The sequence below is a fragment of the Antechinus flavipes genome, chromosome 1 (assembly GCF_016432865.1).
Source record: "Antechinus flavipes isolate AdamAnt ecotype Samford, QLD, Australia chromosome 1, AdamAnt_v2, whole genome shotgun sequence".
Taxonomy (NCBI): Eukaryota; Metazoa; Chordata; class Mammalia; order Dasyuromorphia; family Dasyuridae; genus Antechinus; species Antechinus flavipes.
Genome location: NC_067398.1, coordinates 83,091,912 through 83,117,870, shown reverse-complemented (window position 1 = coordinate 83,117,870; position 25,959 = coordinate 83,091,912). Strand labels below are relative to the sequence as shown.

Below are 25,959 nucleotides of genomic sequence, written 5' to 3'. Positions count from 1 at the left end.
TGAGAGTTTAAACAACTAAAGCAAGTAAGTAAGTACTTTAGGGAAGGACTCCAGATCTGACTTCAAGTCATAACTCACTTTCTTCACTATACCATTATGCCATTATTCACTAGGTCACCTAGTTTGACAGGAATAGTGGGTAAAAAGCCAACTTTCCTAAATTTTGGGATTGTCTCTTAGTGTCCTTCCAGCTCTGATAGCCTAAGATCTGGCTATACTCATCCCTCCTCCCCTGCCCTTTGGCCAGGACTCTAAAATTATTTTGGAGAATTCACTCAGAAAAGAAGGGAAAGCTTACAAAGCGAGTAAGACTCTACGGGGAGGCGGGGGAGAGGGCAAAGGTAGAGAGAAGGGAGAGCCCCCCTCTCCCAACATCACCTTCTTTTCCCCAAGTAGGAAGCATAGAAGGACAAGGAAAGACAAGGCAGGAACAACTCCTTGGTGGAAATGCTAGTGGCCCTGGGGAGTTGTTCTCCTTCATTTCATTCCATCTTGTGGATTAGGGAAATTAACCATCCATCTTTTGCAACAACATTTCTCTTTGTTAAAAGAGCTCAAATGGGCCCAAAGGGTCTCTAGGGAGGAAAGGAATTTTAAATATGGCAACCAAAGAACCACAAGAAGATCCCCATCTTTGATTGAGGAACAACACAGGCCATTGAGTGTTCCCCTGCTGGCAGACCTTGCTTTTCCTTGGCAATAAAGCTTGCGATTCCATCTGACAGAGCACTCCCAGGACCCTGACATTGTACTAGCATCTGTATACCACTATCTCTGCCTCTTCTTCTGTATGTGAGTCCGTCCTGCCAACTGAAGATGTTGCCTGTGACTCCCATAAGTGGAATGGGGCTCAGAGTTCATCTCTAGCAATGGTGATGGACGGTACTGAACCATCCCAAGCCCTCGCTTGCCTTTCTTATGACCAGTGAAATAAATTAAGACTCAGTCTTTAGCCAGGGTCAGGATTCTGTCTACGACCAGTGTTAAGGCTTATTCTCTAGCCAGAGTTAGGGCTGACTTACCTCGGAGCTTGCATCAAGGTTAAGTCTGGGCGAAACACTGAGAAATGGATTCTATGATCCCCACCAAGAATCCATCCGTAGGTTAACCACACTTTTCCCCTTAATCTCCCACTTGTTTAGTGAAAACTTCCCCCTGGGAAGGGTCAGGCTGAATTATTGAAAACTATGAATTAATAAACACTAATAACAGTGACTATAGCCCATACTTGTGGACAGGTTTAAAGATTATAAGTGTTCCACATTTATCCTCTCACTTCAATCACCCCACAGACCAGAAAGGTAGCCTGGATAGGGATTAAGAGCTACATTTTTCAGATAAGGAAATTGAGGCTCAGAGAAGAAATGTCATTTGTTCAAGCCGAGAGTTCAAGGTAGCAGCAAAGTCTGGACTAGAATCAGGTGTCCCTTCCACACCCCCCAGATCCTTTGCATCCTCCAACATTCCCCATATGCAAAAGCCTCCTGTTTTATTACTTTCAATCCTACCTTATCTAACTATGCTAACCAAGTGCTGACAACCAGGAGTCCTTGAAGACCTACTTTAATGAATAGATAGGAATGATTTGCAATTAGCATATAGATTATAAAGTGCTTGAAAATGGTTTATTCTCTTCAGCAGACTAAACATTCCCCTCTGAAATCCTGTGTACAATAGGAGTTTGCTCAGCAAACTCTTCTTTTGGAGATAGGACAAAGGTACACACTTTGAAGCGCCTGCTACCCTGATGGAATTATTGCTGAGTTGAAATAAGTGGGCTCTGAAATAATGATTTAGGTTTAGAGCTGGCAACTTAGGGATTACCTAGTTGAGAGTAGGCTGGTCTAGTCTATATTTTGATCAATCATTTAATGTAGAGCTTCTTAAACTTTTTCCACTTGGGCCTCTTTTTCACCCAAAAAATTTTTATGTGACTCCGAGTATATTGGCAAGAATGGGTATGACTTGATGTAGTGGACTTGGCGTCAAGAAGAGCTGAGTTTGAATTCTCCTCCTCCTAGCTACATGACCCTGGATAGTAACTCAATCTCTCTCAGCTTCAGTTTCTTAATTTGTATAATGTGGTTAACAATAGCACCTGCTTCACTAGGTCCGTAGAAAGGATCAAATGAGATATCACATGTCGGATTTGTAAAAGCTCTACAAAAAATATTACTTATTATTTCTATCATTGTGTATCAGGGGAAAAGAATAAAGGATGAATGTAGGAGTAACAGCTCAGTGCAGTGAAAAGCCTGCTGGATTTGAAAGCAGAGGGACTATTACACATTATCTGTGTGACCCCGAGCAAGTCACAACCTCTCTGAACCAGATGAACTTTAAAGCCTCTTCTAGCTCAAGATTTAAGAATCATCAGGCTAGTCCCAATGATCTTGTGATGGAGAGAGCCATCTGCATCCAGAGAGAGGGCTATGGGGATTGAGTGTGGATCACAACCTAGTATTTTCACTTTTTAAAAATTGTTGTTTGCTTGCATTTTGTTTTCTTTCTCATTTTTTCCTTTTTGATCTGGTTTTTCTCACGCAGTGTGGTAATTGTGGAAATATCTATAGAAGAATTGCCCATGTTTAACATATATTAGATCACTTGCCCTTTAGGGGAGGGAGGAAGGGAGAAAAAATTTAGAACACAAGGTTTTGCAAGGGTGAATATTGAAAACTATGCATATGTTTTGAAAATAAAAAGCTTAAAAAAATTTAGGAATCAGATCAATTAGTCCAAGCCGGTCATTTAACAGGTAAGGAATAAGGCCTAGAGAGGAAGAAGAGTCCAACTGGACTTATATGATCTGGTGAAAAGATAGAGCACAGATTGTGTGCTTCCTCCTGACCTCATCATACCTGAAACCCTGTAGACCCGTGGGATCTCATCCATAAAGCAGAAGCCAAGCCCTCAGTGTAATGAAGCCTTCCGAAGCTGCTATGAATTAATGAATCTTTTCCATTAGGGATAATTAGAAGCCTCCCGGACCAGGGCTGAAGAGGCACTTCAGAGAGCCGGACATACTCTTTCAGTTGCTGCCAACCCAACGAGGCTCTTTCATAGGCACTTCTGAAAATTCACAATTCCCAGGCCTAGAGACCCCCCAAACTCCATCTCCCCACAAGCCTTTGGGTTCTTTTCAATCCATTTCCAAGATGGTTCTCCCAGGAATTAGAGAGGCCAGAGATGGCAACGCTAACACAAAAGGAGCCATTTCTCAATGATGCAGAAGCCTTCCGAACATAATGGCCCCATCGCCGTGGAAAAGTGAGTCGGGCCAGCGAAACATTTAAAAACACACCGAAGTGAGCAGAAGAAAGTTCAAAAGGGGCACAGACAAGCAGAGCACTTTTGTTGCTACTGTGTTAAAACTGATAGAAGCTTAAAAGTGGTAAATAATAAGAGTTCCCAGCATCATAAGAAAAGTCAGTCAGACCTGAGGCTCAAAACCACTTTCCTTAACTCTACCCAGCCTGGCCCACAGGACATAGTATTTGAGGAATTAAAAGGAATCTTATGTTCATACAAGAATACAAGCTTTTATCTAGTCAGGGGTCCTCAAACTACAGCCCGCAAGCCAGATGCAGCAGCTGAGGACATTTATCCCCCTCACTCAGGGCTATGAAGTTTCTTTATTTAAAGAACAAACTTTTTGTTTTTACTATAGTCCGGCCCTCCAACAGTCTGAGGGACAGTGAACTGGCCCCCTATTTAAAAAGTTTGAGGTCCCCTGATCTAGATTATACTTCATGATCCTAAAAAGTGTCAACCACATCATCTCATTTGAAACTTGCAGCTGCCTTCTTAGGCAAGTACATCATTAGTTCCCTTTTCTAGTGTGATCCCAAAGCTCACTCAGGTAGCAGGACCTAAGCCCAGGGCTTCTGACTCCAAGTTCATGGTTTTTTTTCTCATTATACCAAACTCATCATTTCATGAATGAGTAAAGAGACTGAACAAAGACATATTGGCTCGCCCAAGGCCATGGACCAAGTGATAGAGATAAAACTAGAAGGCAGGTCTCCCAATGTCTTGTCCTGGACACTGTTGCAATGAAATGAAGCTTTATTATTTTTTCTTGTCAATATTTTGGGATTCAAAATCGACAGACTATGGCTGGAAGACTTTGGGTTGGACTTCAAGAAAAGTTAAGCCAATAGAACATATTGTAGGGAGGTTTCCATCTTTAGAAATCATTCAATGAAATGTCAACAGTTTTACTGACCGGCTTTTGGAGGAGTATAGTGGAAAGACTTTTAAAATGAAAGTTAGAAAATCCAGGTTCTGGTCCTGACTTGGCCACTAAGTCTCTCAATGGGGGCGGGCAATCCTCTCTCTTCCATGAGTCCCATTTGTTCCTCCTGTGAACTGGCAAGTCTTGCTGGATCTTCCCAGGAGAATGCGAGTGGATTCAAAAACATTTAAAAATTGTAACAAGTTCAACCTATGTAAGGAATTATTATTGTACTTCAAGGATCTATGATTTCACTGGAATGGATGCTCTTGCCCTGGATGTAGATGTCTTTCATGTCTTCACAAGTTACTTTGGCCCAACTTTTTTGTTTTTATTTTTTTATTTTTTTAAGTAGCCAACACTCTGGTGTCTGGCTTCTGCACTTAGCTAAACTGGATTCAAATTACAGACACACAGTCTGCCACCGGGCCCTTTCTACCTTGGTGGTATCTGCCAGAGTTTCCATGTTCCTGGCCCAATTCTTAAGAACTGAAGGTCATTGCCATCTCATTACAGGGCATTAGTGGAAGCATTATTATTACCGTCAATGATAATATTAATAAAGGACTAAGCATCCATCAGCTTTTTCTGTCCCTGCTGAAATCAGTGTAAAATCCAGAGTGGGTGTAGGGCTCAGGATTAGTGGGCACACAAAGAATCTGGATTGACTGGTGATGCTTCTCAATGATAGCTCTAGTGCCTGGGGCAAGCCACAAAATCACTATGAGATAAATCTGGAGTGATATAATTAGCAGGAAAGCTGTTATGAGCCAGGTTTTTACTGCCATAAATATACAGAGTATAAAATAGGAAATGGAGTCTTATCATGGCTGTCACTCAATTCTGCAGGGTATGAAGAAGGCCATGGTGAGGGCCTGAGGAGAGTGGATTTAAGGCCTTAGGAGACCCAGAGTCAGGCCATCGGGAGCAGGAAAGATTCTTTCTCTCCCTCCCATTTCCCTCACTCTTCCTCCAACACCTTCCTAAGCTTGGTCCTGAGAGTACTCAGCATCCTTTGGTAGGATAAGGAATAAGTCGAGGGCACTACCATCCTTCCAGGCACCCAGGTTCATAACCTTCAAGACATTCCCATCAGTAGTCCAGCTTTGTCCATTCTACTTCCACAAGGTCTCTTACATCTGTTCTTTCTGTTCTCACACAGTTGCTACTCTTTTGCTAGGACTATTGCAATGGCATTTTTTTTTTGTTTGTTTGTTTGTTTGTTTGTTTGTTTGTTTTATCAAGTGGCTTGCCCAGGGTCACATGGGTAATAAATGTCTGAGACCGGATTTGAACTCAGGTTGGTGCTCTATCCACTACCTACCTACCCTCCACATATCTGCCCTGTAATAGTTCTCCAGCTAATCATCCTGCCTCAAATCTCTCTCCATTGCTTCTACATAGTCATCAAATTGATATTCTAAGCCCATCTGCATCTGTCATTTACTATTCAAGAAGCTTCTGTGACTCCCTGTTGCCTATGGGACAAAATCTGGGCTTCTTGGTTGGACATTTTAAGTATCTCACACCCACCTGACTGATTTCCCTTTATTAACCCTTCTGACTTCTAGCCATGTTGATCTACTTGCTCTTGAAGGACAGTCTGCCCCATATTCCTGGAATGTTTTTACATATAGTGGTTGGGCAGGAAATGTTTGTTGAATGAATGAATGAGTTAGGTACTTTGAATGTTCTTATTAAGGTGTATATCTATTATCATGTGACTCTTACATTTGTTAATCTCTCACATTACACGTCACACTGTCTGTCACACTGTAGGTCACACTGTCTGCCACACTGCAGGTCACACTGTCTGCCATGCTGTATGTCACATGCCACATAGAATGTTATGCTGTCTGCCATATTGTATGTCCCCCCGTCTGCCACCCCGGATATCACAGTATTTGCCACAGTGCAGGTCCCACGGTCTGCCACATTGCATGTCACAGTGGATGGTCACAAGTGTTAGGGGACAAATCTATATTTCCAGTCAGACTTCAGACTTTCCTTCACTTACTCTGCTCCAGCCAAATGGAAGAACATGCTGTCTGATCTCTGATTTTTGACCCCCAATGGATCACTTGGTTTCTCTCTTTGACCTTGAAAGGACAATCCTCCTCTCCGGATCTCAGCTTCTTTCCCTGGACAATGAGAAGTTGGACCTTCACGGTTTTGTCCATCTCTGACATCCACGATCACATGAGGCAGACGTGAATCAGACAGGTCTAACCTGGCAAGCTAGCTTAGAAGATGGACACAAGAGGAGCTTATAATACAAGTTCCAATAATGAGAGCCCAAGAAATGATATGCACTAATGGCAGCAGCAGTCTGGAGGAAGGAGGGGCTGCTGCAGGGTCGGGCAGGGAGGGAAGACTTCCCAGAGTCGGTGAGGTTAGACATTATTCTCCTCAGACCCCATCAACAGTGCTGTGTTTACATTTGCCCATCACCTTTGCTGAAGGACACTGACAAGCTGGAGGGCGTCCAGAGGAACAACTAGCACGGTGGAGAGCCTCCAGTTTATGTCACCTGAGGAGTGATGGAGGGAGGTAGGGATGTTGAGCTAGACAGGAGAAGGCTTAGGGAAGGTAAAAGCTATTTGTAAATTTTTTTGTCATGGGAGGAGACTCTGCTTGGCCCCTGTGAACAGAACCAGCAGGAATGAGTGGAGGCTGCAAAGAGGCAAAGTGTAGGCTGGATGCCTACGAGTTATCCCAAAGTGGAAAGGGCTGCCTCAGGGAAAATAGGTTCCCCTTCACTGGAAGCTTAGAAAAAAAGAATGTGACCAAAACTCAGGTAGATTCTTGTTCAGATAAGAGGTAGCCTAGATGGCCTCTGGGCTCCTTTCTAACTCTGAGATCATGACTGTCCCTTCAAACACAAAATTTTTTATGACTTCCCTGGAGTCTTTTCTTATCCTATTTCCTCCTGTCCAATCACAGGCACTACCTTCTCTCTTGAATATGCCCTGGATTCCCCAGCTAGAAAGGACTCCTTCCTCTCTGACACTCTAAAGACATTTGGATGACTTCTATCTTTGTAAGTTCAAATCTGGACCTCAGATATTTACTGGTTGTGTGGTACTGGGCAAGTCACTTAACTCTGTTTGCTTTAGTTCTTCATCTTTAAATTAATTGAAAAATGAAATGGCAAACAACTTAGGTATCTTTGTCAAACAAACAAACAAAAAAAAAACAATCCTCAAATGTCAGGCTCAACTGAAAAAGACTGAACAACAACAAAAATGTTTAACTTGCATCATGGTTGTTTCTGTACGTGGCTAATCCCCTCTACCAAATTGGAATCTCCTTGAGGGAAGAAACTCTGTCTTATTCATCTTTGTTTTTTCCAGGGACCACTAGAGGGTCCTTAACATAGTAGATTGATGGGTTCAGTGGTTTGAATCTAATAAAGTGACATTTAATAGGAATAAATGTAAAATTTTACACCTAGGTTCCAAAAAATCAATTGCATAAGCACAGGATGAAAGTGATATAATTAGCTAATGGTTTATATGCAAAAAAAAAAATCTGGAGATCCCAATAAATCTCATTTTCAATATATGTAAACAACATAACATAGAAACCAAAACACCCATATGATCTTAGGCCTCATTTTCCTGAGTGAGGATGGTGATCTCTGCTGAACCCTGCCCTGTGCTGACCATTTCTGAAGCATTGTATAAATTCTGGGTGCCATGTTTTTGGAAGGACCTTGAAGGGCTTCAGAGCACTCAAAGAAGAGTGATTGTGATAGTGAGAGCACTAGAAATTATGTGGTGGGGGGACTTAAGGAGCTTGTTTAACCCATGAAGAAGTTAAGATTTGGAGAGAAGATGATGGAGGTCTTCAAATATTTGAATAATTCTCATATGGAAGAGATTTGTTCTGCTCGGCTCCAGGGAGCAGAAAATAAGAGTGGAAGGTAAAAAGAAGCAGCTTTCAGCTCAATATAAGGAAAGAATTTATTAATAATCACAGCTATCAAAAAATGGAATGGGTTACTGTGGGGGTTAGTGAGGTCTTCATAACTAGAGGTTTTAAGCAGAAATTGCATGAACACTTGATGGGGAAATTTGTTCAGGTAGGAGTTGTACCAGATCCCCTTTAAAGTCTTTCTAGCTCTGACATTCTATGAATAAATGTTCATTAAATTGTGTTTGTCCATCCTGCCTCCCTTATTTAGGTCAGAATTTTCTTGGAAGAAGATGTCATATCATTTGACAGTGAAAGTCCTCAGGGCCAGTAATGAGGTCCTGCACTCTGGTTCTCAGAGAGGATGATGAATAGCAAGTATAATATTGGTACTCCAGGACTATCCAGTAGGATGATTTCAGCCCCAAACACTTCTTCTTATTCAAACTCAGCCTGTTCTTTCCATTCTTTCTAATGCCCTTCAAGGTTCTATGGTAGGGAAACAATCTCTGGTCTGAGTCACTGGCCTGACAACTTATAAATTTTAGAAATCACAGGGATTGAAGGATTTTTGCCCTCTCTTCTCTTCCTCCTCCCTCCTTCTTCCTCCTCCTCCTCCTCCTTTTCTTCTCTCCCTCCCTCCATCCAGCCTTTTCTTCTCCCTCTCCCTCTCTCCTTCCCCCTCCCTCCCTTCATCTTTCTCTCTCCTTCTCCCTCTCTTTGTCTCTGTCTCTGTCTGTCTCTGTCTGTCTGTCACTCTCTTCTTTTTCTCTCTGTTCTGCATCCTCCCTAACGTTTTCCTGAGATGAAGTTCTGTGCTCATGAGGTGGAGAAGGTGCTGCTTACTGGGTGACATGGCTCTGGTAGGGAAAGGCTCTGCCAATAGGAAAAGAAGGGACTAGGGATTGATTAGAGAAGCAATTAGGCTGGAAGCAATGGAGGTGGTGAAGCAGAGAATGAAAAACTCGCCTTTGGAACCTGACACAGGCCAAGGCAATGACCTGTGTTCATAGAGGGCCAAAAGCTCCTCTAACTCTGCCTTGATGGATCATCTCTGTGCTGGGAGGTGGGGGTGGGGAGAGGGAAGGCCCCTAGCCCTTATTAAGCATCAAGCTCTCGGAGGTTGCTCTAGACTTGATTGGATCCTGTGGGTTCATACCTCCATTAAAAATGACAAGGAAGCAGAGAGAAGAGAAAGAATAGGAAAATGAAGAGAAGAAAGAGTAGGAAAGCAGAAAGACGAATGGATTTGGAATGGAGGACCATTCTGCCATGTGTGACTGTGGGAATGTCTCTGAGCCTCAGTGTCTCCATATGTAAAATAAGAGATTGGACTTGGAAAATCTCTGATATCCATTTCAGCTCCAAATCTATGTTCCCATGAATTGAAGGGCTCCAGGAAAGGCAGAATGGGAAAAAAAGAAAAGGGGAAAGAAAATGAGGAAGAGAGAAGAAAGGAAAAAGATGAGCAAGGAGAGTAAAAAGTGATGGGGTAGGGTATTGGAGGGACACAAGGAATAATAAAGTGTATGTTTTATAAAAATATAGCATGACCACTTGTGGTGACAGACTGATTCTGCTCGGATTCCCTGGAGTCCCTCCAAATCTAGGCACTGTTGATACCATACATCCCCAAATGTCATCTCAAAAACTGGGGGTGGGAAGATAGTGGTATATTGATGGCTAACAGTGAACTCTCACTTACTAAAATTATGGTGAATTAGGTAGTTTCCATGGTGTAGTGTGGGAACGTAAAACTGGGCAGTTCCCCTCTTGTTGATTAATGCAGTAATCTATCATTGAATAATACACTGCATGCATCTGTGTAAATTAAAGCAGATGTAGCATTTAAGACATACAAAATGTCTCTCTCTAGTGAGCACAGGAGAAATATTGGATGTTCTTGTAATATACGTTGGGCGCTTGTACTCAGGAAGCCAATAAAAGAACCTGGAATACATGCTTCTTTATTATCCCACTCCAGTCCTCCACCCTGATGCCTTTTCTCATGCTGGGATATTTTCTCTCCCCATCTCTACCTTTTTCCTGCTGTTGTTGTATTTTAGTCATATCCAACTCTCTGTGACTCTGTGGACCACAGTATGCCAATAATGTCCATGGAGTTTTCTTGGCAAAGATACTGGAAAGGCTTGCTATTTCCTTCTCCAACAGTAAAGTGACCTGCTCAGGGTTACACAGTAATTGTGTTTAACTCAGGTCTTCCTGACTCCAGACTTAGAATGTATCCTTGAGCCACCAACTAACCCATACTCTGAAAGTTTCTATCCTTCTTTTAAAAACAGAGTACTATTACCTATATCAAATTGCATGCCATTTAGGAAGAGAGGAAGAGAGGGATGGAAAGAGAGAATTTGGAATTCAAAATTTAAAAAATATGATGAATGTTAAAGTTATTTTTACATGTAATTGGAAAAATATTATTCAAAATTAAAAAAAAAACTGTGAAAATGCTACCATATCTAGGAAAACTTCCCTGGCCCCTTCAATTGAGAATAATCCCCCCCCATATTTAATCAGACTTTTAATCTCTATTATGTGTATGTAAGTGTAGTTTATAGTAGAGTTCTCTATGCCCAAGGTTAAGGTCAGATATGGCCTATTTTTACTTCAATCTCAGAACTCAGCCAGTAGTTCTGTAGCTGGTGGGCACTAAAATTTATTGAAAAAAAGGAATGAATGAATAATTGTCACTTTCAATGTGATTTGTGGTAGGTCCTTTTCTTCCCTTTGGGCCTCAAATGTTCCAGTTGTAAAATATTGTATTCTGCTTTTAAGGTCCCCTCTTTTAGTTTTGACAATCCCAGAATCTTGGAACTAGGAAGTGTTTCAGCTTCAGGGGAACCATCTAGGCCAGCTTGGTCTGGATAAGAATCTATTCTCCAACATATTTGATAAATATAGTGTTATATAGCTCTTGCCTTAAGCTTTTCAGTTAGAGGAAACTACTACCCCCCCAAGATTACCCATTTTACTTTGAAAAATGCTTTAATTATTCTCTTTCCTTACATTTAACCTACAGCTTCTTTTTTCAAGTTTTACCCCATGTTTCTTTGTCAGTCCTTGAGGACCAAGTCTAATGCCTCTTCCTTTGGTCCTTAAAATATTTAAAGACACCTAGATTGTTGTTCTCCTCTCCTCCTTGTCCCCAGGTCTTCTTTTCTCTAATTAAAACACACTCAGTTCCTTAAACCAATCCTTCCTCATATGCTGTGATCTCAAGGATCTTCCCCATCCTGATTTCTCCTTCTAGAGGTTCTCTGGCTTATCAATATCCATCTTAAAACATGGTGCCCAGAATTGAAAATAAATACTTCATATGTGTTGTAACCAGGAATACCATGAATGTCTTTTTCAAATGCTCAGCTAACATCTAGGAGAAGTATATGTATAGTATTCCCTAATTTGCCGAGTCAAGTAAACAAGTATTTATTAAGCACTTACCATATGCCTGGCACTGTACTAAGTGCTGAAAGTACCAATTCAAGTAGAAAGACAGCTCTCTGGGAACTTATATTCTAAGAGGGGGAAGGCAACACATAAAAAGATGCTAAAATGTGTGGGGGCACAGTAAACTTGTCAAAAAAAGGAAGTGAGGTTAGTCTCAGATGACTTGTTTTATATGACACCATGATGGTGCTTGATGATCATTTCTTTCTTTACTAGATGTCCATTAATTCTCTCATTAATAATACATCATTTGGCCTTCAAGAATTGACATTAAGTTCATTGGCCTGAAGCCTTCATATTCCATTTTCCTCTCTCTCCCCTTTTAACAAAAATAATTGAGATATTTCCTCTTTCCCAAAGTCCTCTGTGAGACTGGTTCCATTTGCAAGTGGTTCTGAAAATGAAGGATAGGCAGTTCAACATTTGTGCCTGACTTTAAGAGGAGAACGGAAAGTTTACAAGATCACATAGGCTCTAGAAAGGGCCTACATCATCTGCGTGAAAATGTACCTAAGCCTTGTTAGCCTCTAGGGTGGCTCCTGTCCCCATAAATGGCCCTTGCGTCTTTTTGATAGACTCATTATAAACATCTGATTGTCTCTGATTAGATGAGACAATAAACTTCCATCCCAGTGTGGCTGCATTGTCAAACTCCCCTTCTGCAATCCCCCAATTAGAATTCCAGACCTGAGAGAGGGGATTTAAATTGGATTACTGGATGAGGTCCAGTGAGAGAGGAACAATGTGTTGGGAGCAGCATCAGCCCTTCTTCTCCCCTCTCTGCCCCTCCCACACATACTTAGACAGGCCCCCAAACACATCCCATGCAAACCAGAGCCGCCAGCCAGGGTTTGATTAGGAGCGAATTAAAAATATAATTAAAACAAAAGCTTTTCACCAGCAATTAGGCAAGAAGTGGGAGAGAGAAGGGCTTGTCACGATTAATTAAGAGAGCTCTGAGATTAGACCTTTAAATGAATCTCCTGAGCCTTGTAGGTACCCTCTTCAGAAGCAGCAGACTTTGGTTCCCATTGTCTTTCTGGGTGACTAGAGGTAAGAAAGGAAGTGACTACATGGTCTCAGAACACTCAGGCAGGAGTGCCTAGAGTGGGACTCTGGGATTTTTTCCTGGGAGTTCAGGTTGCTGGCTTTGCTGACCCTCAAAAAGTGTGATAAAAATCACCTCCTCTAAGAAGCCCTCCAGAGAAAGCCGGTACTATTCTCTCACTCATCCCCTCCAGAAGAATAGCAATAACAGTAAGGACAATAATTTCTACCCATATTACCCTTTAGCTTCCATGTCTCAGTTTTTAAACTGACATTCATATAAGCACCTTATGGTTTGCAAAATACATAAAATCATTTCACTTGATCTTGACAACCACCTGGTATGTTAGGTACTAGAGATTTTATTATTATCATTTTGTAAGGGAGGAAATTGAATCCCAGTGAGGTTAAGTCTGTAGTTACACACCAATGAGTGATAGGTGGGATTCAAATTTTGATCTCTCCTAACTCCAATCCAATCCAAATCCTGATGCTCTTTCAGGAAACTAAGGCCCAAAGAAGGTTGGTGCCTTGCCCAAAGTGACAGAGTAAATTAATTGGGCAGATTAGATCCCAAATAACTTCATTCCCAATCCTTGAATGTGTTTAGCAGAGTTTTGAATGGGAACATTCATACAATGTGTTTAGCTAGAGTCAAGGTTTATTTTGTGACAGGGGTTAGAGCTTAATCTATGGCCTAGTTAGTCCTACAATCCACTCCTAAGATCAATCTCAGGAGAATGTAAACTCTGTGAGGGCAAGTACTGTTTTATATTTATCTCTATCTTCAGCACCTAGGACAGTAACTGGTACATAGTGATACTTCATCAATGCATACTGAATGAAATTTAATTCTCCTGGACCTAATAATTTAGCAAACATTCAATAACCATCAACCAAGGACAAATTAAAATATTTGTCTTAATAGAGTGATTTAATACTCTCCATCACAGACTGATCTTCAATACCTGAAATGTCTTGAGTCCTTGGGAAAGGTAATAATAACACTGATAGTTCACGTTTCTAATGTGTTTTAAAATTTAGAAAGGACTTCCATCAGAATGTACCTGAAAGGTAGGGAGTACAGTTTTATTATTCCCATTTTGCAGATTAATAAAGAGATGGAAGCACTAGAGCCTCAAATTTTGATTTAGTCTGGCATTCCTTACACTATGCTACTATTCTTTATCGACTCAGTGCTTTCCTCAGACCAAGCAAGCTCCTTGGTGTACAGAAAATCAGGGGATGGGTAGTGGCACCTATAGTAACATTGGTAAGAAGGGGAAACCAATATGACAGAGCTGAAGCCCACGGCATATGGAGACAGCTCTTGTGGAGAGTGGGACCAAAATCTGCCTCTCATGGAAGACTGAGAAGTAGAGAATGAAAGAGAGTAACTGACACAACCAGAACCAGGAATGGAATAAAGAAAGGAGAGATAAAGGCAGAAAGATGACAGAGAGAAGCAAAGAAAGACAGAGACATACCGAGAGATAACAGAGACTGAGAAAGACAGAAAGAAAGAGAGAGACAGATAGATACACACATAGAGACAGAACCAGAAACGGAGAAAGAGACACAGAGACACACAGAGAGAAAAAGAGTGAGAGCAAGAGAGAAAGAATGAGAGATAGGGAGGGAGAGAGGGAGGGAGGAAGAGAGAAAGAGAGAAAGAGAGAGAGAGAGAGAGAGAGAGAGAGAGACTGAGAGATAGTGTGAGATAGTGTCACAGAAAGGCAAAAGAGATGAAAAAAGACAGACAAAATGATTTACAAAGGGAAGATAGAAAAGAGACTAAGATAATGAACAAGGCCAGATGGAGGATGAGGGACAGAAAGGGAGATGGAGAGACTGGTTATGACAGGAGATAGGGAAGGTAAGAAGAAAGAAAGAATGTGAGAAAGATTATTGAAGAGATAGAGAGGGAGAGAGACAGAGATAAAGGAACTGAGAAAGATACAGAGTGGGAATGCCAGAGAAAAGACTGACATTTCACTTTCCATCATCTTTCCCTTCTCTCCTGCTGTTTCTGTCATGCTTCATGATCTGCATTCCTGCCCCTGGTGGTCCTCAGCCCCTGCACGAGTGCCCCCTCCCCCTCCCCCAGCAGCATCCCTGCTGTTAGTCAGAAATGGGAAAGCAGAAGTGGGAGTTGGGCTGGTCCAGCTCTGGCTGGGAAAAGTGGGGAGCGGGATATGGACTAAAAGGCTCAGGTCCCATTACTGCTGCTGACTGCCTGTGACCTTGGGCAAGGTCATTCCTCTATCTGGGCTTCAGTCTTCCTTTTGCAAAAAGCAGAAATTGGACTAGATTGGATCTAAGAGCTCTTCTAGCTCTGACATCCTCTGGCTTTATGTTCTAAGATTTCCTTTGGACCTCTCTTTACTGCTTCTTGTCTCTCCTCTCCCCCTCATCAGACCCAATGTCCTCAGGGCCTGCCATGTGAACACAGGGAAATATCTATCCAGACTTTTCCTTTCTTTCTCTCAGGTTGTTCTGTCTTAACTTCCATTCCTGGAAAATGAAATGACCTCAGGTCCAATGACATGCAGAGACCATGTCTAATGTGGGGTTTGCCTCAAGCTGAGACCTCTGGAAGTCGGCGGAAGAGGACAATAATGTCTGATTTAAGTGGTGACTGTGAAAGAGAGAGAAAATAATCAGGCATGAGCCAAATATGCCTAGCAAAATCTTTAGGATACCATTGATTCTAAACGGCAAGGAGAAGAGGAAAGAGGACTTAGAAGATCCCTCTCATTGCATAAAATAAACAAAATCCCTTCTTCCTGAAATCCTTCTTGGATTTTAGCACCTATTATAGATAAGGAACTAGAAGGAATCCATTGATCATAGATCCAGAACTTGAAGAGATCTCATAGCTCATTTAGTCTGATGGGGAAACTGAGGCACATAGATATTAATTGAATGCCAAGGATCATATAATTAATAAACATTAGAGTTGAAATTTGAACCCAGATCCAGATTCTACAATAGATGCTCTTTCCATAGTACACATTGGCGTTCCTCTAAGTAAGCACTGCCTTTTGCTGGCTATTCTTTAAAATGTGTATTCCCCTGGAAGGGGATAAGTCAACACTACCCATTTAGTTACCTCTACTTCACAGTAACTAGTATAACCAAAGCTTCCTCTCTGGTGGTAGTGCAAAGATGGGGGATGCTGAGAAAGTCAGGAATGAGTGCTGGGGACAAACTCTCTGACATGTTTATTTATACTTCTCAGTTCTTTGGTACTACAAAAATGCTACATGTATTTTGGTGAGGTAGCTAGATGGTGGCTCAGTGGATGGAGACTGAAATTTAGAATTAGGGAGACCTGAGTTCAGATCTACCCTTACACACTTACTAGCTGGATGACCCTGGGTATATCATTTAACTTGTTTGCTTTAGTTTTCTTAACTGTAATATATATACATATATATATGTATATATATATATATACATATATATTATATATATAATTACTGAGTATGTATAATAATAGCACCTGCTTTAGCTTTCTTGTTATATATTTAATAAATGAGTATGTATAATAACACCTGCTTTAGTTTTCTTAACTGTAATATACATGTATACATATATATGAATAATAAATGAGTATGTATAATAACACCTGCTTTAGTTTTCTTAACTGTAATATATGTATACATATATATGAATAATAAATGAATATGGATAATATCTGCTTTAGTTTTCTTAACTGTACTATATATGTATGAATATATATATATGTATTTATGAATAATAAATGAGTATATATAATAATAGTATTTACCTATCAGCATTGTTGTGAAGATCTAAAGAGATATTTGTCAAGCACTTAGCCTAGTGCTTGGCACATAGTTCTTAATACATACTATTTCCTGTCTTCCTATATGCTTTGGGGTATATAACTAGCAATGGTACTTTGAGGTCAAAAGGTATAGACATTTTAGTTACTTTCTTAGATTAATTTCAAAGAGCTTTTCAAAATGATTAAACCAATTCACAACTCCATCTCAAGTTCATTAATGTGTGCCTTTCCATATCCCCTCCAATACATGGACTATTCTCATCTTTTGTCAAACTTGCTGGGTGTGAAGTAAAAACTCAGAGTTGTTTTGATTTGCATTTCTTTTATTACTGGTGATTTGGGGCATTCTTTCATATGCTTGTTGACAGTTTGCAGGTTTTTTTTTTTTAAACTCATGTGTTTATATCTATTGACTGCTAATCTATTGGAGAATGACTTTTAGTTTTACATATTTTGTGATTTTTCAATAATTGACATCTATTACCTCTGTGATCTTACTTAATTCCTGCCTCCTCAGTTTCCTCACCTGTAAAATGAGAATAATAATAGTATCTCCTTTCTTCAGGTGGTTGTGAGGTGCAAATAAGACAATATAACTAAAGTACTTTACAAACCTTTTCCAAGTGCTATATCAATATTTTTTATTGCCCATGGATATCAGACACTTATCAGAGATATCATATATATATATATATTTTTTTTTTTGCATGTTTTAACTTTCTATACATTTTCTTATTGAAGCAACACAGTAAAGCCTATATAAAGCAGGCAGTACTTTCATGGAAAAACTGAGACACAGAAAAAGACAATGATGGTTGGATTAGTGATAGGACCAGGAACATTGGCTTCTAGTCCAGGTCTCTTGAAATAACTACAGCCTAGTTTCTCAGTCATCAGGACCACATCTTTCAAAAACAGCAGAGAAGAGCACATGTTCCCAGCATCATTTGTCTTCAAGCACATACTTGTACCCATAGATAAGATAAAGAGTTTCCTCATCAGGGCCTCCAAAGTGACCCCTGGAAGCCATGACCTTGAAATAGATATCATGGAAGGGGAAAATTTTCAGAGAGGAAAGGACTTTGTTCTCTCATTTGTATCATAGGTACATATAAAATAGCACCTACTTTCCAGAAGCATTGTGAGGATCAAATTAAATAATAGTATATATTACAAGTTTTACAAATCTCAAAGTGTCAAATAAACAAAAAAAAAAGTAGCTGAATAAATAAATTAATATGATACACTGTCTTTCTTCTTACCTTCAGAGCCCGGACCTTCTTGGCCAGTAGGCCCTCAATATCTCCTGCCACCTTTTCCACAAGTTTTTGGGGGACGTTCTCCTCAATCTCAAACAAGTTTCTGTTGTCCTTGTAGATCTGGAGAAGAAAGAAAGATGAAGAAAGTCAGGATAAAACAGGAAAAGATAAATTTATGGATTGGGGCTTTGGCTCTGAATTTTTTTTATTTTTCTTAAAAATAATAGCTTGTGTTCTTGTAGTGTGATAAAGGTTAAAACTCATTTTTCTGGCAATGATTCTGTGATGTAGGTAACAAGTGATTACTCCTATTCTACAGGTGAAGAAACTGAGACTGATGAGAGGGATAAGGGACAAGGGCAAACATAAAAAAAAAACTAATTAAAAGGGCAAAGCTTATAAAAATGAGCATAAGGATTCTTAACTCCATAGAACCACAGAATTTCCAAGTTGAAACAAATGCCAGTGATCATCAAATCCTAACTCTTCCCTGCCTTTCTTTTTCTGAAATCCTTAATGGGTTGAACCAGCCTTTTCTTGAAGATTTTTAGTGAGAGAGAACTTACCACCTTCCAAGGTAGCTTATTCTACCATTGGCTAGCTCTGTTATGAAGCTTTTCCTCACAGCAGATGTAAATTGGTCTCTTTGTAGCTTCTACCCTTTGCCCTTAATTTTGTTCTTTGAAGTCAAGCAGAACAAGTCTCCTTGACAGATATTTAAGTCTTTGGAAGACAGCTATCATGGGATCTTAAAATTGAATGTTCTTTTTTTAGGCAACTGAAGTTCTGGAAAGAAAAACAGTCCTTATGTCTCTTCACAGGTGTAATCATGGCTCACATGCTATCTACAGGTGAACATCACCCTATATGAAATTCTCCAGATAAACTGGAGGATTGGTGATTCTTATTACAAAAGATTTCTCTATTTCAAGAGTGAGTTTATTTCAATGAATCTCAGTTTTTGTTTACAGGTACAGGAGGATTTGATAGAGTGGGCGGTGGCCCTTGACCACTGCAGATGGAACAATAATGAAGAGACACATGGAAAAATCATGAGGGGAGAGACGGGTTTGATTAACAAAGTTTTGATTCATACCCACACTACTTTCAGGAATGCATGAAAAAGAGGAATGTCCATATATTTTGATCTATTAGTATATGATCTATTTAAATGGACCTTTAAACAAACCTAGGATCTCAAAGCCCTTTAAAAAGAGATATTCAGTCCAGAGACTCTAACTAACCTCAATGGTTCCTAATCAAATCCAAAGAAATGTCTGCCGGGAAGGTATTAGCCTGCCCTGAAAGTTTTAGAGGAAGATTTCACAATCCCCTGAATCCACTTGTTCTACTATATCTTAGTCCTCACAGATGGTTAAAGCATTTTTACAGTTTAATCTATTTTATTCCTTCTGGAGATCACATGGTTGGGGAAGGGTAGATTGAGAGGATTAGTCTGGTTCCTTTGGTGACCAAGGGTATAAGGTTATGAGATAGCTATCCTAGGTTTCAGCATGGGGCTACAGTTAAGGGTGAATGTACGATTAGGGGTAGGGTTCAGTCTGACTAGGAGCAGAGTTTTTGTTTGGGTCTGTAGTTGGGTCAATTTGTGGACAAGGTCAGGGACCAACCTATGATTAGGGTTAGGGGCTTTGTCTGTGGAAAAGATTAGAGGTGAGTCTCTAGTTGCTGTGAGGAGAGTGAAGATGGCTCTTTATAGTCCATTGCCCCCACTGGAGAAACATCTCAACAAACACATCTTGTTTACAGAAACCTGGGTTTTAATCTCAGCCCTTCCACTAATTTGCTGGATGAACTTGTGCATTTTACTCCTTCTAGCCTAGTTCTCTCAATTATAAAATGAAGAAGTAGTTAAACTAGTTGATTTCTTTCCCAATTACTTTTATTGGCATAATTTCTTTTTACATTAACTTCATTTCTAAATATCTCTCTCCTCTACCCAATGAGAAAGAAAAAGTCCATTTCAGAGAAATCATCAAATTAATCAGTGATCTCTGATATGATGTTTGATATTCTGCTCCCGAGGACTAGTTGATTTCTAAAGTCTCATCTAGGAATACTCTTTTATAAAACTCTGGGATTCTAGTACTACCATTTTTATAGGTAAGATTTTCTTGATGCATTACATACAGGCTTTCTAGGACAAGAAACAGACTTTAGAAAATCCTTCCTTCTTTGGCTCTAAATAATTGGGGGAGAACGCAGTGGTCTTTCTTAATTTCTGGTCCCCTACCCTAGCTATTTTCTGGTTTTCCTTCTTTACTGTAGAAAAGAGCAGAAGATTCTGCTAATGAATACATCTGTCACACATCTGTTTCTCCTTCTTCATAGAAGATATGAGGAATGACAAACAACATCAAAACGATGTAGAGCTTGAAAAGACTGGGAGCTTAGATTAGAACAGAATATTAGAGCTGGAGCCTGGTGTCCCAGAAGTCACAAACACAACATTTTAAAGGTGAAGAGTTCTCTGTTAAAACAGAGACAGGAGAAATGATTACCCTAAAGTCACACAGAAGAACTGGGATTCCACGTAAGTCACCTTAATCCAAATTCCCTTCTTTTTCTTCAAAAAAAAGTTTTTCTTGTGCTTTTTAAAAACACAATTATGGCTTCCCAGTATTCCTCCCATATCCAAGAACATCTTTTCTTATAACAAAGACAATCAGTTAAGTGAAATAGAGAGATAGGTAATGAGTGAGTGATTGACTTTCAACTGACTGCATGTACCACAATCTGTAACTGTGGTTCACTACCCCCTCTATTCAAGGGAAGGAGCTGTGGTTCATTATTCATTTTCTAGAACTAAGACCAAACTTTGCATATAATACAAATTCTACCTTTTTTAGTGGTTTTATTTTGTTTATGATTGTCATCATTATTATATTTTTTGTTCTCTTGACTCCGCTGACTTCATTCAGTTCCAAATGCCTGTTTCTGTGTATTCATATTCACTATTTCTAATGGCACAGCAGTATTCCATTACATTCATATGCCACATTTTTTTTCAGCCATTCCCCAATAAAGGAACTTTGGTTCCAGTTTTTTGTTACTCCAAAAAATCAAAAAATGCTGTTCCAAATATTTTGGAATATATCCAATTCAATCCAATTCAATTCAGCAAGCATTTAAGGCACTGGAGAGACAAAAGCAAAACAGTTCCTTACCTTCAGGGGTTTATGTTGGGCTGATGTGTGTGTATGTGGTATATATGTATGTGTGTATGTATGGGGTGTGTGTGTGGGTACACTCATATAGAGAAGTACTGTAAACACAAAATAAATACCATTCCAATACAAAGTTAGTTCAAGGGAGAAAGAGAATAGAAATACCTGGGGGAGCAGAAGTAGGGGTCCAGGAAAGGACTCAAGTAAAAGAGGGGACTAGAGCTAACTTTTGGGGAGAACTAAGGATTCTAAGAGGTAGAAGGGAGGAGAGAGCATGGAAGCAAGAGAGGGCAGCTGAACTGATCATTTCATTGATGTAGGGAAACTCCTTCCCCCCATGTGAACATCGATCAATGTTCTCTGACTTAGAGTTGCCTGGGGGCACTGTGAAGGTGTCTGGTTTGCTGCAGGGAATAACCAGTATGTGCCAGAGGCATGAATAAGACCCAGGATGTCCTGAGTTGAAGGTTCACTCCCAAGGTTGCCACCATGATTGTGATGTAAAAAGCAAACATCGACAGCAGAATATTAAAAAGAAAGAAAAATGTGAGATATGCTACAGGAACTAAGTCAGGCAAATGTTATGGTTTTCAATACAAAGATACAGGGTAAACTTCAAATCCTTTGGTATACCTGAGTTTGCCTCCTGTCAACATTCTAATATTAAATTATTTGAGTGTATGTGGAAAGAGAACCATAACTACATCACAAAGAACCATTATAGCTACATCAAGAATAGATAAATAAATAAATGATGAGTGGTCCAGTCCTTAGCACAGTAACTGGCACATAATAGTACATAATAAATATTGATTAATGAGGGGTTCATTAAGTGCTTATTATGTGCCACAAGTTATGTCTAGCACTAGGGATACGGACACAAGAAAACAAGATAGCTTCTGCCTTCAAGAGCCTGACAGACTAGATCAATAGGCCACATAAGGGAAAATTTAATAGAAATTCTAACCAGGTTCAAGAAAACCAATTGCCAAAGTACAGAATGAGGGTGACAAATGCAGATCTGTGGATTTTAGTGGACTTTAAGTCAATATTAGACAAAAATATGCCGTGCTAGCTATAGGAGATACAATATCTCCCATGAGAACTAGTATTTTTTTTTCCTAAAACCTTCTGGGGGCTTGATTCATAAGATAAAGACTCAGAACACTCATAGCTTCCTAGTGGCTTAAGTACAAAAGCCAGCCCATGAGGAAGCAAGGGCTTCTCTCTCAGATTTGACTGGCTTGCCGACATGGCCAATATAAAAGGGTTGGGAAGCTAAACTCAATGGAACCATGAACTGTATTCTTGCTGAGTGTCCTTTCCCATGCTATGACTAAGTAAATCTTTTGTTAATGGCTAGATGGTCTATGACTGTCTTATTTTGTTAAAATTCTGAGCCTGAAACACTAGGTCACTCTGAATAAGGTGTAGTTTACAACAAGAAAGCCAAGAAAGAAAATGTGATCTCAAGCTGCATTAAGAGATGGTTACCACTAGTTCTTGACCCAAATATATCGGTTAGCTTCTGTCTCAGTTTCTTCATCTGTAAAATGAAGATTGAACTTGATGGCTTTCATGGCCTCTTCCAGCACTAAGACTGTGATTCTGTGATAACTGAGGTATGATGTTCAGAATGAGAGAGAGTTTTTTTTTTTTTTTTTTGCTTTACTATCATCTAGTTAAAGAACTACATTTGGTTCTAGGCAACACTAAATTGGACATTGACAAACTGGAGCACAACTATAATGGGATGATGAACACGGTGACTTTGCCATATAAGGATTAGTAGAAGAAGCTGAGGTTATTTATTCTGAGGAGAGAAAGCAGGGGATTGGATTTGATAGTTGCCTTTATATATTTAAAGGAAAAATTAAAATTTGCCCAATGGGCAATAGCAGGAGCAACCAGTAGAAACTTCAGAGGCAAATTTCAACTAAATGAAACAAACTTACAAACAATTAGAGCCATCCAAAAGTGGAATTGGCTGCCTCAGGAGGAGGAGATTGGAGGAGCTTCCTGTTTAGATGTTCTCTGAGGGCCCTCACAACTCAGATTGTGGGATTTTCCATTTTCCATGATAGAGCTGATGTAGGGAAATACTCATCAAGATCTCAGATATGCTCTTCTTTCTATATTTTTCTTTGGTTGCTACAATCCTGGAGAGGTCTGAAGATATGAGGATTCTTGAAACTAGGAATGTTCTTCCCCATAGGAATAATTTTTGTGGTCTGGACCCCAGAATAACATCCCACAGGAATTCTCTAAATCACATGTTCCCTTGTCTAGGGGTCCAGAGATCTGGGAGAGACTCTTGAATTAGATTATTCCCCATGGAATAATCCACATGGAAGACATTATTCAAGCTCTTCTGAGCACACTTTAAAATAAAAAATGGGTAGATAAGTGGAAGTGGAGCCAAGGTCATCAATCCAACCAGAAAATCCAACATTCCTGGACTCTGGGGGATCTAACATACTGGGTGATGACTTCCAGAGCCCAGTCTGAGTGTGATAGATCTAGTTAAAGAACTCCATTCAGTTCTAGGCAATACATTTCAAGCTCTCAAACTAGAGTCCAACCTGGGCCATGGGGAAAGCTGTCCTTGTTAAGAAGGGCATCTTTCTGTAGAGCTGAGAATGATGTCTTTTCTCATAGGAATAATCTTTGGGGTCTGGACCACAATCTTCACTATGCTACACATTACTGATATACAGGAACTGCCTTTTCAACTTTGCCTTTCTTGGGTAGAAGTAGAGTCAAAGGACTCTCATTCAAATCCAAACTCAGTCCCTTACTAGCTGGTGACTTTGGGGAAGTCATTTAACTTTTCTGAATAAATGAATAAAATAAGATTAGGGTAGATGAACCTCTAAGGCCCCATTTAGACTTTAAGCTTTATTAGCTTTTAAATATTTTATTTTATTTATTTAAAATCTAAATTATTAATTTAACTATTTAATATTTTATTTAATACTTAAATTATTAATTTAATATTTTAATTATTTAACATTTAAATCATTAATTAAATTATTTAATATTTTATTCTTATGTTATTTTAACTGTCACTTGATCCTAATGTCAACCCTGACAATTAGGTGCTATTTTTATATCTATTTTCCAGCCAAGGAAACTGAGGTAGAGGGGCAAAGTTGACTCACCTAGTGTCACAGAACTAGTAATTGCTGGAGGAGGAACTCTAGCCTAGGTCTTCCTGGCTCCTGGTCTGGTCCACTATTCCCTTACAATGTGCAGTAGTTGCTATTCTTTCCACTGCGCCATGCTGCCTCTCAGAAAATCAAAAGGTAAATTCTGGCACAATTCATCTTTTATATATGGATTCTTAATTTCACAGACTAATTCCCAAAAGGTTTCCTTTAAATTTGGAGTTTCTCAGTGCATTTTCAATTGCCTTCAGTGCACATAAGTATAATGACAAAGACAGAGAGGCGAACATTTATGTCTGAGAACAGTTCTCTTGGGTAAAGTGAGAGATGTGTTGGGAGAAAAGGAAGGGGCTGTATCCCCTTCTGATTTCCTGAGATCACATGAATGAGGCTTCCCCTGTGCCCAACAGCCACCACTCAGAACTTGGCACAGAATAAACTGGGATGTGTGAGATGGAGAACAGAGTCAGGAAATCTGGATTCAAGTTCCAGCTTTGCCGCTCACTCCCACAGTGCTCTTGGACAAACCATTCCCGCACCACAATCGGTTTTAACTCACAAAATAAATAGGTTGGACTTGGGTGGCTTCTAAGTGCATTCTGAGGCTCAACTTTGGAATCCATGAGCTTAGAGGTCCTCTCTTATTGCTTATACCCCAGAGCTTCTCTACCAGCGGATACAGTGGTTTCCCTGTGGAGGACAGGGGCCCCTGACAGTCTTTCATCTGCTATCCTTATTCCTCCATCCCCAGGCAAATGGTTTTCGAGGATCCTCAACTCAATGGAGTCTAGAAAGGAGGCTGGTGGCAATTGTCATGTTCATTTTTACAGCTAGGAGAAGCAGAGAAGAGAAAGTCGGCTGTGATTATATAGGCAGAGAAAGGTCTAGGATCTAACTATTACATTAGTGTGTGTGTGTGTGTGTGTGTGTGTGTGTGTGTGTGTGTATGTGTGTGTGTGTGACATCTGCACCCAAGCATCTGATTTGACAAAGGTCAAACCTGGTGGATGCAGGAGAGGGATCGTGTGGGAGCAGGAATGGTGGAAACAGAACATGAGAGAGGAAGAAGGAGCAGGGGGGCAGGGAAGGAGATAGAGAGATAGAGGAGAAGAGACAGGGAGGGAGAGATAAAGAAAGAGAAAGACACAGAAAATGACAGAGAGATGGAGAGATAAATAGGCAGCCAAAGAGCAAGAAATAAGGAGAGGGGAAGGAGGGAGAGGGAGGAAGAAAGAAGAGAGGTAAAAGGAGAGGGAGGAGGGAAGGAAAAGGGGGAAAAGAAGAGGGAAGGAGGGAGGAGAGAGGGGAGGAGGGAAAGAGAGGGAAAGAGGGGAGAAGAGTAGGAAAAATGGGTGAGAGAATCAGGGAAGGGGTAGGGGAGTCTGAGAAGCTCCTGGGGCTATTAGTGGTTCCCCAGGGTTTCCTTGTGACAGGAAGGCAGCAGGCAGTGCATAGCATACATGCAGCAGCCCCAGGGGCTAGACTCCCAGGGGTTAATGCTGGCATTCTGCTGTGGCCAGAGTAATTTTTTTCTCTCCCACTCCCCTCCCTGCTGCCAATTCCTTTTTCTCTCTTGCTTTTTTTGGGAAACAGCCGAATAAAATAATTTGTTGTGAAGTAGCAATTCCTTAGCCTGGGCAGCCGGGCTCCTGAGGCTCCTGTTCAAGTAGAAGGCCCAGCCTAAGGGCATTCTGACCCTGCTGAGAACAGAGGAGAGCAGATGGGGACCTAGGTTAGAGACAGAAACCCTTTCTCCAAGGACCCTCAGAACCAGAATGATGGGGCCCCACATCTGCCCTCCTTACAAACCTGCCTGTTACAAAAATCCATCACACGGGAGTTGCCAGAGGGATTGGGACAGAGACCG

The 25,959-nt window shown here is 40.4% G+C and overlaps 1 protein-coding gene across 1 annotated transcript in view; it reads right to left on the bottom strand.

Annotated features, from left to right (window-relative positions):
* The window catches only part of CACNA2D2 (calcium voltage-gated channel auxiliary subunit alpha2delta 2), a 441,743-nt gene that overhangs the window by 206,980 nt on the left and 208,804 nt on the right, over positions 1-25,959 (bottom strand). Inside the window, exon 3 of the mRNA XM_051985848.1 lies at positions 17,741-17,857. Within this exon, the coding sequence (XP_051841808.1) occupies positions 17,741-17,857 (117 nt within the window). The remainder of the gene's footprint in view (positions 1-17,740; positions 17,858-25,959) is intronic.